This window comes from Gossypium hirsutum, chromosome D06, assembly GCF_007990345.1.
Source record: "Gossypium hirsutum isolate 1008001.06 chromosome D06, Gossypium_hirsutum_v2.1, whole genome shotgun sequence".
NCBI lineage: Eukaryota > Viridiplantae > Streptophyta > Magnoliopsida > Malvales > Malvaceae > Gossypium > Gossypium hirsutum.
Genome location: NC_053442.1, coordinates 23,379,847 through 23,395,785, shown reverse-complemented (window position 1 = coordinate 23,395,785; position 15,939 = coordinate 23,379,847). Strand labels below are relative to the sequence as shown.

General features: G+C 30.9%; 1 protein-coding gene across 7 annotated transcripts; it reads left to right on the top strand.

Moving 5' to 3' along the window:
• The first annotated feature begins 4,680 nt into the window (after nucleotides 1-4,680).
• Nucleotides 4,681-8,129, top strand: LOC107900057 (putative L-ascorbate peroxidase 6). Of its 7 annotated transcripts, XR_005914558.1 has the most exons (11): nucleotides 4,688-4,912; nucleotides 5,006-5,120; nucleotides 5,599-5,732; nucleotides 5,863-5,954; nucleotides 6,025-6,067; nucleotides 6,167-6,263; nucleotides 6,544-6,627; nucleotides 6,795-6,940; nucleotides 7,274-7,340; nucleotides 7,574-7,778; nucleotides 7,881-8,129. XR_005914558.1 is itself a non-coding variant. In XM_041095388.1 (10 exons), exons 1-10 carry the CDS (start codon nucleotides 4,744-4,746, stop codon nucleotides 7,719-7,721), a joined length of 1,050 nt encoding a protein of 349 aa, XP_040951322.1. In that variant the 5' UTR covers nucleotides 4,681-4,743; the 3' UTR covers nucleotides 7,722-7,833. The 7 variants fall into 7 exon arrangements, 6 of the variants coding, with proteins under 6 accessions (XP_040951322.1, XP_040951321.1, XP_040951323.1 ...); XM_041095388.1 differs by lacking the exon at nucleotides 7,881-8,129 and having other exon boundaries at nucleotides 4,681-4,912; nucleotides 5,863-5,933; nucleotides 6,819-6,940; nucleotides 7,574-7,833; XM_041095387.1 differs by lacking the exon at nucleotides 7,881-8,129 and having other exon boundaries at nucleotides 4,681-4,912; nucleotides 5,863-5,933; nucleotides 7,574-7,833.
• Nucleotides 8,130-15,939: the final 7,810 nt, after the last annotated feature.

Here is a 15,939-nt window from a genome sequence, read left to right as displayed (position 1 = left end):
ATGTAGAGAATTGATTTGTACTATTGTTGAACATGACTCACCGATGTGAGCTATGATCTACAGGAACTCGTTTAATAATCTTGTTGTATGAGTTATTATTTTAATTCGATAAGTTTTATCATTTAATCGACGAACTTACTAAGTTTTATGTAAGCTTACTCAAGTCCTGTCTCTTTCTTTGTAGATTACGTTTTGCGAAAGTCGGGAGATCGGATCAACTCGAAGGATCACACCATCCAAGGATCCTTTCGGTAGATTATGTATACATATTGGCTTATATGGCATGTAATAGGAGTTAAAGTTGAATGTAGTGATGTATAATGGTTTTTGTTGTATAACTTGAACTGCCTATGCTTTGGTTGTATTTTATAGCTTTTGAAGCATGCATGTATGGTATCAACCTAGGCACAAGTAATATAGACATGTGAATCAAGTGGTAAGTTTTTTAACTTATATATGCGCTAGATGTGGTCAAGTGTGATAGCATGGAAGTCTAGCCAAGGTAATGATTTGTTAGTTGATTAAGATGTGGTGACTTTAATGACTTTGGATAGTATTTTTGATTGATTGTTTTGTAATGTTATGGTGGTTCTTGGGTGTGTTTTGAGGCTTGCAATAATGTATTATAAGATGGTTTAAGTACCTATGAAATTGGATGAAAAATGAGCATGTTTTGGGTCATTTTTGGGCATACACGGCCTGAGACACGAGCTTTCACACAACTTTGTGTCTCATACGAGCAACCCACACGGGCGTGTACCCCAAACGTGTTAGGTGCCAAGTTCACACGAGCTGGCACACGGCCTGCGACATGGCCGTGTAACCCAAATCAGTGAGTTACATAGGAGGCACACGGGCGTGTGGGATAGTCACAGGCCCATGTCTGGAGCCACACGGTCCAAGCTCTGTCACACGGCCTAGACACACGAATGTGTGACCCCTGTAGTGAAAATTTTCATATTTTCCTAGAACCTTCTGATTTGTTTTGAATTGGTCTCTGATTGTTCCTAAACTATTTTTAAGGCCTCGTAGGCTCAATTTAAGACCCATAAATGTATGATTTATTCAAGTCTAGTTTTTTTTATGAATTTGTTAGTTAAATTTGTTAAACTTGATACTATTTGTTATTGATTGATCTGTATTTTTCGATAATACTCTATAACCTTAACCTGACGACAAGTACGAGTTATGGGTGTTGCATTATGCATACAGTGGACATCTTTGGATAGTGGCATATTACAGGATTACAACTTGAGAGTTTGTCCTTAGCATACTTTTGGTGCTATAATAAGTTGTAACCAAACTAATGTATTACTTTATTTTATTTTTAAATACTTTTATTTATTTCTTTCTTTGATATTGAACCTTTAAATAAATTAATAAGAAAAATGTTTTAAATAAGAAGTAATCATCAACTATTTTGAATTTTTGCTATGTTTTTTGTAGTAACACCTGAAATCCAGACCCGATGATTTGGGTTAGGTTTAGGGTGTTGAAAGTTGGTATCAAAGACTGGTTTAGCTGGTCCTCTGGAAGTCAATGTGGGAGATAGCCCTGTACGCATAATATGCTGAACTTGACATTCTCTCTCAAGTATGTTAAAACTTTTGTTTGTGCGAAAGATGTTTTGTTATAATAATATTGTGATAAGAAAGACATGAAAGGAACAAATGATAGTTTCATTAATAAAATTAGGAAAATAGAACTTTAATAAGAGAAAGAAAAAGCAAAGGAGAAAACAAATTTAAAATTTTAGTTTCCTCCTTTAGTGGGCTAGTTTGTGGATTCAATAGGGAACTTTTCTGTTTGGCGATAATCTTCAGGGTTTTGCTCCATGTTTGTTAAGTTGTCTTCATTGTCTTCAGCTTCGGGTGTAGTGGGAATTAAAAAGTTAGCTTATTGTTTCCATTCTCTTTGAAAAGATTCCAAATCATCACCCTCAGGGTGGTAGACATTGAAGTTTAGCGACTCGGTAGAGAAATCCTTAAGGTAGTTAAAGTCTACTATACTAAGATCAAGAAGGCCAGCAGCCACTTGAGTATGAAGAACCAAATTAGACTTAAACTTGGGTAGAGCTTTAGTTAAATTCTTTTTGGTGTCTTCCTGATACTTTCTGAGAGCTTCCTCATTAGATTGGCATAGACCATCCAGTTTAGCCTAGTGGCGTTGCTACATCGAGTCAATTTTAAATTAGCATCCAATCAATTTCGATATTACAAATTTTGAATAATTCCATGAATAATTCTAAATATGGGTTAATTTGGATACATTTTATTTTAGATTTTGTGATTTTTGAGTTAAAGTTGATACGATCCCGACCGCATCATGTTTCGATACCACTCGACGCCATTGAGAATGGTCAAAACACGAGGGCCCCAAGTGCAAGATGAAGCTTAAACTTCAGCTCAATGAGCTCAATCTTAGTTTTCTCTGCTTGTTCTTAGCTTGACCCATCCAATGGAGCTCAATTCGGCTTAATGCTAGCTCCTTGAGCTTGATTTCAATTTATTTAATTGCATGCATTTAAGTTGCTGGAATAAATTTATTGAGTTAGTTAATTAGTTAAATTCTAGCTCAAATAATTTAATTTTAATTTTAATGTGTATAAATTCTGGACATTTGTTTAACTAAGCTTAAATGTGTTCTAGTTAGTGCATAATTTTAATGTGTCAAGTTTAGGACAAATTTATCATTTGTTGATAATTAATTTGTCCAACCGAATGATCTATTCAAGTTGTCTTAGCTGCAGCCTTATTTAAGCTGTCCTTGTTCCAGCCAAATTTATGATGTTTAAAACTAATTAATTGTTCAATTTAATTTGTACAGGTACTTGTATGGGGACGACATGGACATTGGCAGCCCTTGCATGCATTTGTTGATTCATTGAAGATGGTTGCTGGATATGCATGCATTTGCACATTCATTGAACTCCTTTAATGAGCAGCATGTATTCGGTCATACATGAACCTTGGAGCTGCACTTTTCATTTTTTTTAGCTGATCATTTATCTCTTCAAGGCAGCAACTTAAGATGTTCACATTGCTAGAGGTTTTTTTCACATTGGTGGCTGATCAATTTCGTCCCTTCACACTTAGAGGCTGTTGGAGTTCATCAATTCACACTATTTGGGATGTTCATGCTCCAAAACTCCCATTAAAATGTTGCTGCACGTTCAGCTTCTCAAGACAGGATTTAAGGAGCTCATTTAAGCACTTGGCCGAAATTAGACATGGCTAATCAACCCCCAACTCTTCCAAATACATTCAGCTGACTCTCCTTCATCTAGAAGTTGTCCAATGGCGTTCTAAAGAGCTGAATATAGACTTGGAATTTATTTGGATTTATTCTGGAATTTTTCAGCTTATTAAAAGTTGAAATCAGCTGTCCATTTAGTTGCTCAAGTGTCCATTCAACTAGCCTAGGAATTTAGCTATTAATAGTTTATTTTGTAATCATTTTAAGGGTTAGACAACATACCTGTATATTTTATGAATTTTAATTCATTTGTGAGTTTATTCAACTCTCTAAATTCGTTTAAGACTCAAGTAGACTTATCTAGCTTGCTAGTGGCGTCTGTCTTGTTTCTTTGACCTTATCACTCAATCCCGAGTGTGGCATTCTACCCCGATACCTTTGGTTCCTATCTCTTAATAGATAGTGGGTCAAGGTCATTTCTATCAACTATCCATCACCTTAAGTGTTAATATGTCTCGGGTCAATACTCACTAATAGTATTGGTTCATTCTTGAACTTAAGTTTACCTATCCTTTCTTGCTATCTTCATTGCCTTACTTGTTACTTTCCTTAGCTGAGCCATCACCTATCCTATCCCTAAACACTTCTTAGCCGAACCATCACCTATCCTACTCTCAAGACACTTTGCAAACCTTCGTTAAGTCTATAATCAGCCAACCAAGTTCAAACTCCAAGCAAGAACGATACTTCTTTGTTTAAATGATCGGGCACATCAACGACCTGACTCACATCACCGAGCCGGTTCGTATCAAAAATTTTATTGAGTTTGAATCATTGTAAGTTGTTAATAGTAAAGGTATAAATGAGATAGTAGTGTTGGCAAGTTATTCGAGTTTGAATTCGACTTGGAAAAAACTCCAACTCGAATCAATAATTATCAAGCTGAGCTTAAGCTTAAGCAACTCAAGCTATCGGGATTAATTAGAGCTTAATAATACACTTGTGAGCATAATCAAACTTTTTTATTTTTAATATATATTTTAATTGTTTTTATATTATTAAATTATTTTATTATCTTGAATATATATTATTGTTAATTCTACTTTTATTATTGAGTCGAATTTAAGTTTGAGCTTAAATTAATATAAATTTAAGGCTTATTATTTTATTATTTTTGACATATAATTTTCTTATTAGGTTGCCTAAGTAATAAATTACATCTTATTAAAACTATTTCACATCATCCTCGTTAATTTTTTTAACGAACTTTTATCAAATCTGTTAGAAAAAATAATTTGAAAAAAAAACAGAGGTTGATGGTTAAAAAAAATAAAAAATGCAATTAAAAATATTTTAACAAAATATGTAAAAATTAGTGGCTAAATTTATAATTAAGCTTAAATTTAATTAAAATCGAGTCCGGAACTTATATACAAAATTTGATAAATCAACTTAATCCAACTGCCATATTAAAATCGATGATTGATTGATTTTATATTGGTATCATTGTGTGTGAACCACCCATTTTGAAACCTTCAATAGAAGAAGATGACGAGTTCATCAGCAACCTTAAGCTCCTCTTCATTTTCTTCAACCTCAGCCCTATCTTCATCTAAATTCAGATTCAAATTTCCCTCCTTTTCACGAACCTCCTCTCTCTCATCTCGCGCCAAGCCATTCACCGCTTCTTCTTCCACCACCACCCACAACATCTCAGGTACTGTAATTTCAAAGAAAACCCGATCAGTATTCAAAGTTTTAATCTTCTTTTCACCAGTTTTACTTTTTAAAAAATTGTTTTGATTTACAGGAGAAATTCGCCATTGCAGTTTGAGTAGGAGGAGAGGGCTGGCTTTTACTGCAACGCTACCGTTTCTTCTTCCTCTGCATGAATTTGTAGACTCTGTTGCCGCTAAGGCAGTTGAGTAAGCAATTAATAAACGAATTCTTCTTAATTGGGGTTTTGATTTGAGCATGTTGAGTGAAGACGGATTCCTTCGGAAAAGTTTTCGAAGTGTCATCCGCTAGAAGCTGTTAAACCCCTCCTCGGGTTAGTATTGTTCTTGTTTAGTGTTTTGTCTCCTAATCTGCTTGAAGAAGAGTAGCATACTTGCTCATAAATATCCTATGTGCTGTGTAGGGTTAAGGTCAAATCCAACTAGATGCAAATGTTCATATTTTATTGATAGGTGGTCATGTATCGATTCATCCTGACAAGACACTTTCACCCTGTTGAACCTGCCACCTCTTTAGATAAAACCTTAACCGCATATAATACCGTCTTGTTGAGAGGTTCATTGGCTCTGGACAGACGACACTTCGAGGACTTATCTTGAAGAAGTCGGCCTTCCTTAACAAAATGTTATATTATCAAACGTGAATCGACATTCTTTATTGATAAAGGTCAGGTTCGGGTCAAAGCGAGTATCTGCGTATAAAGGAAGAGATAATTAAAGTAGTAACAAAGGGAAAGGCTGCTGGTGTTCTTCGTTTGGTATTTCATGATGCTGGAACCTATGAAATGGATGAAAATTCAGGTACCCCATCACTTGCCACATTATGCATTGATAGAAATTTAGCAAGGATGTAAGCTTGTTTTAACATTATTGAATCGAATTGAACTCCGATTTTGCTGCATGCTAAATTGCTATTTTTACCTATTGGCAGGTGGTATGAATGGTTCCATAGTTTATGAACTCGAAAGACCTGAAAATGTGGGCCTCAAGAAATCTCTGAAGGCACCGTCTATGTATTTATATGTACTTTTCGGCTTTTTTTTGCTTTGCTCTTAAGTTGTCACACTTGAATTGGATGCATTGGTCTTTTTAGGTTCTAGAGAAAGCCAAGAAAGAAATCGAAGCTATACAATCAGGTTTTTTTTTTCTTTCTGCAATATTGGATGAAAAGGATTTTGATGGAAATGAATGGTATATCGTCACGCTAAGATGTGGATTTTCTTTTCCATTATTAGTATCATGGGCAGACATGATTGCTGTTGGTGGAGCTGAAGCTGTTTCCATTTGCGGAGGTCCGAAAATCCCAGTTACATTAGGCCGACTAGATTCTGGGTGAGCACCTAGCTTTGACCATTTAGAATGACGCAGCTTAAATAATACAGAACTTGATATCTAGACACTTCAATTGAAATTCGAGAATGGCCAAATGAGTGTATAGTTATTTGCAGATACGGTAACTATTATACGATGTAGCAGACTTTGTTTTTTGCTTCTTTTCCGGTTTGAAATATGTCAAATATAAGTTCACTCTAGCTTTAACTTGGAGTGCTGGTTTATTTCTATTACATTTTTGTGGCATCTACTTGAGATTTTTGCTGAAAATTCAATGTAGGGAGCCAGACCCTGAAGGTAAGATGCCTGAAGAGTCTCTGGATGCTTCTGGCTTGAAGCAGTGTTTTCGACGAAAGGGCTTCTCGTGAGTTTTTTCTTGCAAGCATCCTTTTTCATTTTCTTGATCTGTGTTCACAGCTGTTTTGATCTCCATTTATCAATATTCGATGGTTTAATACCCAGATATAGAATCATTGTCAATAAAGCTTAGTTTTGAACTTAGCTTTAAACATCATGTTTAAAGAAATACAGGGCATGTTGTTCTCATTTTTGCAGAACACAAGAACTAGTTGCTCTGTCTGGGGCTCATACTCTTGGCAGTAAAGGTTTCGGAAGTCCGGTTGCTTTCGATAACTCGTACTTCAAAATTCTTCTGGAGAAGCCATGGAATTCTTCTGGTAACACAAATCAACTCAACTCATAATAATACGATATCTTTTATTTCTTTAATTATTTTCTTGTTTTTAATCAACGGATTGAATATCTTTTCAATCCTTGGCTCTGAAAAGTGCTTGATGATAGAGATGATCCTAATGTTAGTTGCCAATTAATACGAATACCATCTATAATTATGAACTATGAAGGCATTTCTAGCCCTTATGGACCGACCTTATTCACAAAAATAAGAGCACTAAGTGATACCTAACGTGTATTTTGGGTTGGCCGTCGTTTGCTTTATATTTGAGCTAGTGAACTGCTGACACATTTATGTACTGATTGTTCTCATGTAGCTGGTATGACAAGCATGATCGGACTTCCTTCAGACCGTGCCATTGTAGAGGATGACGAATGCTTAAGGTTCGTGTTGAAAATCCGCTTAAATTTTTCTTTCAATGGAGTTCATTACCAAGCCTAGTTTGGGTTTAAGGGTTCTCTGTTAAACAACATTTAATGCAATTCTCACTGGCAAACTGATATAGCGGGACAAATGAAGTATGGTTATTTGAGAATGAACACTTGCATGCATGAAAAGGCTTTCATCCGCATACTCAAATAACAGACTAACGGGAGAGCTTATTTGATCACCGCAGGTGGATCACAAAATATGCAGACGACCAGAATATGTTCTTTGAAGATTTTAAGAATGCATATATGAAACTAGTCAATTGTGGTGCAAAGTGGAAGAGCAAACATTCTCTTCATGTTTTGTCTCCTTCTCTTCATGTCTTGTCTCCTTGATTGGTCAAGACTCAGCAGGAAACTGTTGTGTAACAGATGAATAAAAGGAGGATTTATGTATACATTAAGATCTGAGAGCAGTTAATATATCTGGTTTGGGGGAATTTTTCAAGACCTTGCTAATGTCTTTCAGGTTGGTTGGTTTTCGGTCTTTGACAGGTCGCTTTGTAACCAACCCCAAACATCTAGTACGCTATAGCTCAAAGAAAACTCGAGCCCAGAAGACCTTGAGCAATTAGCATGACCAAATGTGAATCTAAGAGCAGTCCACGTGACATGGTAAATAGATGTCAAGAGTATGTTTCACTTTTAAGAGATACATGGAGTTGTCGAGGTTGTTGGGCCAAAAACTGGCCAGTAACTTTCGGGCAACCCAAAGATCTGGTATAAATACTTATAGGTAGCATACATCACTATCTTCACCTTCTTTGCCTTTGCTTGTTTCCTTTTCCTCACCAGAACCATTACATCTCGAATTGTAGATACAGAAAGAAAAGTGGAAATTACTTAATGAAGCTATGAGCAAGCTAACAAAACTGAATGAGCTACTATTGAGCTGATATATGTAGCTGAGGAGCCAAAGAAGCCAAGCTGACAGTAATAAATTATGAAGCTGACTATTTAAATGATGAGCCAGCACATAAATAATTCTAGAATGAGACGGCTGTAATATTTTGGGTTTTTTATAAAAATAATACTAAAAAATAATTTAATACAAAAATAGTATGGAAAAAATATTAATTACAAAAATGGGATTTTTTTTACTGTGCCGCCTTACTTTTTCCCTAATCATAATGTTTTAAAAAAATAAATTTTTATTGGTGTCATTTAACATAGTGATGGTATCGGTATGTATTCTTTAAAAATATTTATATTTTCAATTGCATACACTGTGGTTTTAAAATAAAAAAAAATTATTGATGCCATCTGACACATCGGTGAAATTATTTTAATTTTTCAAAAATAATGGTTGACAAAAAACAAAGTTGTTGAACAAAAAAAATAGCCACTGACTGACAGGCGACAACAATTTAAAAATTAATTTTAACATTTGCTAACATAAGAGCTAAAAAACATAACTTATACATACTTTAGATATTAAATTGAGATAAAAAAATTAACATCAAAGTGAGAAAATATATATACTTTAAGAGTAAAATTATGAATTAAACATTTAAATTTTGAATATAGCTACGAGGCAAACAAAGGCTCTGGCCTCCCCTTAGCTAAATGAAAATGTTTATCGTTTAGCACATCCAATAATTAATTAATAAAGGGTAAATTTATTTAAAATTTATTTAATAAAAACTTTTAAGAAATGAGTGTATTTCTTTATTAAACTTGAAATAGGTAAGCAGGTATTTTTTAAACATCAAGAAATTTGAATACTTCTTACCTTACAATTAGTTATGCATATCTACCTCACTCACGTTCTTCTTCCCATTTGCACGAGCTTTATCCCTTCAACTTAGTGTCTTCCCACATTTTCTCCCTTTTTATTTAAATATTTTTATTATTTCTCTAAATAAGTATTAAATAACTGGTTAATTTTTTTTTTGACATCTATGAGTGTCGAGTTTAATATAAGGTTTCGATCATTAAACTTCTTTGAGATCTGGGAGGGAGATGAAGGGTGAAGCAAGAAAATTTTTTAAAAAGGTTAGAATTAAATTATAATTTTTTGTGAGGTTAAAATACAATTTTATGTTATATTAACTTATGATTTCATCATTTTTGAAAGAACAAAATTTTTTTAGGTCAAAGTGCAATTTGTACATACTATGTATTAACTTCTAATTTGCTTTTTAATAATAAATTAAAAGACAATATTTTTTTTTTCATTTTGAGGACCAAAGTTCTTGATTATCCATCTGAGTTCACTTTTAAAAAAGAGTCAAAATATTAAACCAATCTCAATACCAATAGAGTCAAGATCCGGAGTTGAATTTAAATAAATAAACGAAACTTGACATTAATAAATATCAAAGTCCTAAATTAGAATTGTCAATCAAAATTCTATTTCCTTTTCTCTTCCTTATTCCCGAAGAAGTTTAGTAGGCAAAACTTTATACTAAACTTAACGCTCATTGGTGTCGAAATATCATACTATAAAAAATTATCCTAAAATATTACTTTGAAAAAGAAACCTAGCTTGAAAAATAATAAAATAAATTTCCGACATTCCGGTAAAAAAATATGTGACAATTATCTAGAAATTATATTTCATCCTATGTTTTTAAGTGAAGTTACAAATTCATGTGCCAATTACAAATATAATTAAATAAAAATTTCAGTATACATAAAAAAACAAAACATTTATTTAAAAAATCAAAACATATATAATATGAATTTATGGTTGAATTCGAATAGTTATTTATGTTTTAAATAAATTTTGTTAAAAATATATTTTTTAATTTTTCTACTAAACAAGTTTATAAAAAAATTATATATTTTTTTTAATTTTTCACCCCTTCAATTTTCTATTTTTAAAAATTTTTTTCCACTTTACCAAGTACCAAGTAAAGTCTTAGAATATGTTCGGATAAAAAATTTGGTAAAGTCTTGGATAAAAAATTTAAACATATTGGAGACTTTTAAAATTCTAGTATTTTATAAAGCATCATTTCAAAATATTAGTATTTTTAATTATTTTGTTTGAATAAATTATTTTAAAAAAATTAGATTTTTGGAATTTTATAGGTTAAAAATAATTGCAAAAATATGAATATAAAAAAATAAAAAATATGAATATGTAAAAGTATATAAATATTTTTAATATTGAGAAACCATTTTTTAGGTGAAATTTGAACAAGGGATTTAAGTTATTCAAAAATCCGTATTTAAATTTCTTACAAATTTTGAAGCTCTCTATTATTTTTATTTAAATAAGTAAATTTTTTTAACATTAATTTAATTATAAATTCTTATCATATCTGTTCTTTTTAATACAATGTGTAGAATTACCCATAACCCCTCCTCAACCCTTAAATAAGAGGATAATATGTTTAAACGCACTCAAACCTATACCCTTCTGCATTCAAACTAATTAAACTAAGACTTAATCGATAAATAAGTAAATTTATCCTTGAAAATCTTGATAAAATCAAATTCATAATCCAATAATTGTGTTTTTTTTAAATTAAAAAAACTACAATTCAATATACAATTGAAGCATACTTAATGAAATGTCTACAAAATTGGGTGGTTGTAAATGGTGATTGAAAATGTTAACTTAAAAAAAGTAAGAATTTTTTCTAATAAAATATTGCCACTATTTCAAATGAGAAATTATGAAATTAATAATTTACAAGGTTGACAAAAACCTACACTTAAACCACAAAATCTTATACCCAACTTGGCTTAAAAGCATTTCATTTTTTATGTCTTATCTTTTAGGTAATGTCGTTTATTAAACAAAGCAATTCCTGAGGTTTGACCATATGTTGTTGATTTCGAACTCTAGAGTATTGCTAAAAATAGACTCAATTTTTTTAATATAAAAATTAAATACATTCTTTTTAATAGGGATATAGAAGAAGTTGTTCAAGGTTTGAATTTGGGATTAAATATCAGTTCAAATAGTTTTTCATCATATCATTGATTTAGTTTATTATAATTTATGATTTTTTTTTTGTCGAGGGATTTCTATGAGAATTCTATGTATTACCCTTTATTAAGAGCTAGTGGACTTCTAAACAAGTTTAGTATTATTCCCAATGGTAAATTTTTTTTTCAAATTTGCTAAAAGCCCAAGTGCCTAAAGAGGAGATGAGTTCATAGAGTAACAGTGCCTTGTCAAGTGCCTAAGAAGGTTGGACTCGAATCCATGCCCTATAGCATACAAGACATTTTTAGATAATGATACTACCACTTAATCTTAGCTAAAAGATACTCTCACTTAGACCTAATCATAGGTCAGGTCACTTGGCCTAGCTCGAAGGTTCGCCCAAAATGTGAAAGGGATTGGGGAAAAATATAGGTACAAAAAATGAGATTGAACAAAAAAAATAAGATCCGTTTAAAAAACAGGTCGAGCCTCGGGTAAGGCATTTTTGGCCTGGTCCCGACCTGGCCCGAATTCACTAAATGACAAAAAAAATCTGCTTTTTTTTAAATGTTATTTTCTTGTTGTTTTCTCCCTATTTTGCTACCATTTTACTATTATGTTGCTACTATTTTATTGTTATTGTTTGGATATTGTATAAAATTTATTTTATTGTTAATTTTATTATTATTTTAAAGGCATTTATTAATTTTGTTATTATTTTAGAGACATTTACTTGTTAAGTTGCATTTATCTTAATGTTATTTAAGTCTACATATTTTTTAAAATTTATTTTCAATTTGTTAGGAAATATTTATTTTGATGTATTATATATATTTTAAAATTATATAAAAATAATATAAAAAATTAATACGTGTGGGTTGAGTCGGACCCGGGTTTTAGCATTTTATCCAGGTTGGACTTAGACAAAATTTTAAGCCCATTTTTTGGGCCGAGCCCAGGCCTAGTAAATAGGCCTGAATTTTTAGTTGAACCCGACCCGGCCATGAACACCTCTACTCTCACTTTATGTACCCATTTTTAAATCGTATTCTCAAACTCTCAAACTTTTAACGAAATCAATGGAAAACAATACTAAACAATACTAAAATCCGTCGACACTTAAAAAAGACAAAAATTAAGATAAAAACACATCAAGACTAGGCTATCAAATTATGAGATATTCAAAGACAGCCGGCTTCCTAAAATTAAAATTTTGCAATTTGTAGGTAAAGTTGTTTATAGCATCCTTTTCTTTGTTTTGTTAAGCCCTTAGCTTTCACGTGAAATAACCCTTACCTAAAATATATCGTACAATGAAAATAAATTTTTATAAGTGTTAGTTTATAAATTATTATTTTTAAACGTATATATCCAAAAAAGAATATTAAAGTAACATATTGACTTTCAAATTATTTATCAAATTAAATAGAATTTTGTGGCAAAAATCATCATTCATCACTGACCTAGGATAACAACGAGTTAGGTATATGCATTTTTGAAATTCTAATAATAATTTTAGTTATGGAAGTTTACCTTTTTTTTTAAATTTCAAACTTACCTTTTTTTTTTGTTAAATTTGATTATTAATCTTTTAAAAAAAATTAAATTATATTTTTTAACGAAAATATTGAGTAAAATATGATTTTTTAACCATGTTGATGTGGCAATCGAGTGACAGTCTATGTATACTATACTAACATAACTTTGTTTGTCTTTTATGTACTGTCAACAAAAAATATTAAATTTATAAAAATATTTTAAAAATAAAAATTATAAAAAATTTCAAAAAATAGTATGAAATACATATGGATTACCATGCAAAATGCAATATTTAAAAATTTAACATTTTAGTTAATATTTTTATTTAAAAAAATCATTTGACTCTTTTTAAAAGGTTGAGGACCAAATTTAGCTCCAAAAAAAAAAACAAGGGTCAAATTGAAAAAAGATATAAACGTTAAGAGCTAAATTTGTCATTATGCCTTTTTGAATTATCCAAGTATTACTATCCCAATCAGAATCTTAATTAAATATTATTATTTGTTGGATATCCAAATCCGCAAAAAAATTAAATTCGAACATGCAAAAAATTCTTTTTTTTATATACGGATAAACCCTTTTTAGAACAACCATCCTCTATAATAGCATTTATTATAACAACCAAGTTTACTATAGAATCATTTTTTTAATTTTATTATTATCCTCTATTAACAACTTTTCATCTATAACAACAATCATAAAAATGAGGTACACTCATTACTAAATTAGTTCTCTATAACAATCCATTATCTCAAATTTTAGTAAAATTAGTTTTATTCCTAAGTGAAAGAAAAATAATAAATTTTAGTTAATATATTATTTCAATAAAATGTTAAAATTTTATGTATAAAAATATTAATAATAGTTTATTAGATGAAAAATAATCTTTAATAAATGGAATTATATTTGTAAATTTCATTAAAGATATAATCTAAATCTCATTAATTAATAAAATTATTAAAATATTATAATTTTTTAATTTGAAATTAAAAAAAAATCAAATATGAACTTGTTGAAGCAAGTTGTGGAGTAGCATTCTAAGTATCACTCAATAGTGGCTACTACCATCATCCTTGCGACAACGTAACAAAACTTGTCATATTTGTTGTTAATAATTTATTATAACAAAGTCTTTGGGTTATTACTTGTATTGATATTTTAATAATACTGTAACACCCCTTACCCAAAATTATTGCCGGAGTCGAGCATGAGGCGTTACTTGACTTAACTTAAAAGTTTGGGCATAAAATTTTACTTTTGAAATTAATTTTACTATTCACAACAAAGCTATCCACCTGCGCAACAGTTACTAAATTAATTATAAATCGAGTTACGAAACTCAAAATTTAGATCTGTAAATTTTTCCTAAAACTAGACTCATATATCTTTTTACCATAAATTTTTCAAAATTTTTGGTTCATCCAATTAGTACTGTTTATTAGTTAAATTCTTCCCTGTTTCACTGATTGACTATCCTGACCTCTCGTCACTAAAATTTAATTATATCATTGTACAGACTTCATATGGTGTTCTCACTTGTTTCTAAAGAAAATAGACTCAATAAGGAATCTAGAAATATAAGTTAAAACTCATAAATATTTTCTTACAATTTTTAATGATTTTCCAAAGTCAAAATAGAGGATTCCGAAAACCACTTTGACCTTGTCTAACTAAAAGGAAAATATCTTAGAATACATAATTCCTTTGTCTACACTGTTATTTTTCTATGAAAATAGACTCAATAAGATTTAATTATATATATCATTCACTCTCTAATTCATTTTATACTATCCTTGGTGATTTTTTAAAGTCACGTCACTGATGCTGTCCCAAAACTGTTTCCACTACCAATTTTTACTTTTTCATGATTTCTATGCATATTTTATCACCTAGATATTTATAACAACAATCACCTTCATACTTAGCCATTTTAATAACTATTCATCATCAAATATTTACATATCATCTTTTGGTCATAATTTAATAATATACAATCGAAATGACTAAGTCCCTATACATGTCATAGCTCGAAACATTTATCGTCTTAAAATACCAAGTTGTGGTGGTTGATAGTGCGAACGCTCTCCGACGTCTTTAAGATCCCGACTATGCTTGATAATACTACATGAAAGAAAAAGAAATAAAAGAAGTAAGCATAAAGCTTAGTACGTTTACAAGTAAATAAATAACAATATTTAACACAAATAATGATATGCAAGTATCATGTTCTTAAGTTTCCTCTTTACTTACTCTCATTTACTTGTTTATTTACTTACCAATTTAGATAGCTTAAGATTACAACTTACTCTTCTCTTACTGAAATATTGGTTCTCAATTGATAACATAATATGTTTTTAACTCTTATAACTCACCTGAATTTGCTATTTATGCTCTTACCTGAACTTTCATGAAACATAATTTGTTTACTAGCCCATTGAGCCACATTGGAATAATAAGGATACTTGGGTCTCTTTTCGATAATAACATGCCAAAGCTATGTCCCAGACATGATCTTACATGAGATGTTTTCTGTACTGCCAATGCCATATCCCAGATATGGTCTTACATGGGAGTTCTCTTATCGGTGCCCATGCCATGTCTCAGACATGGTCTTATGGGGGACCTCTCATCTCGGTGCCAACGCCATGTCCCAGACATGGTCTTACATGGGACCTCTTTACCCAAATGTCATGACATTTGTATCCGATACATTCCTTATGTTTCAACGGAACTTTTTAACACTGATTCTCTGTCATCTCATACTTGAGTCAACATTAAATAAATTCATGAAATAAATATATAATTCCTGTAAAATAATAAAATTAATAATAATTATTAAAATATTGCATTTATTTAACGTAAACTTACCTCGGTACAAAAATGTGATCAAATCTAACACTTTAGTCATCAATCTTTTTCTTTCCCTGGTCTAGCTCCAAATTTCATTCTTCTTGATCTATAATAGAAAATTTAGCTTATTTAATACTCACATTCATCAAAACAGTCCTTGACTCAATTTTGGCAAAATTACAGTTTTGCCCCTAAACTTTTACATATTTACACTTTTGCCCCAAAGCTCGGAAATTAAACTTCATCTCTTATTATTATGTTTTATAACATGCTGAACATTTT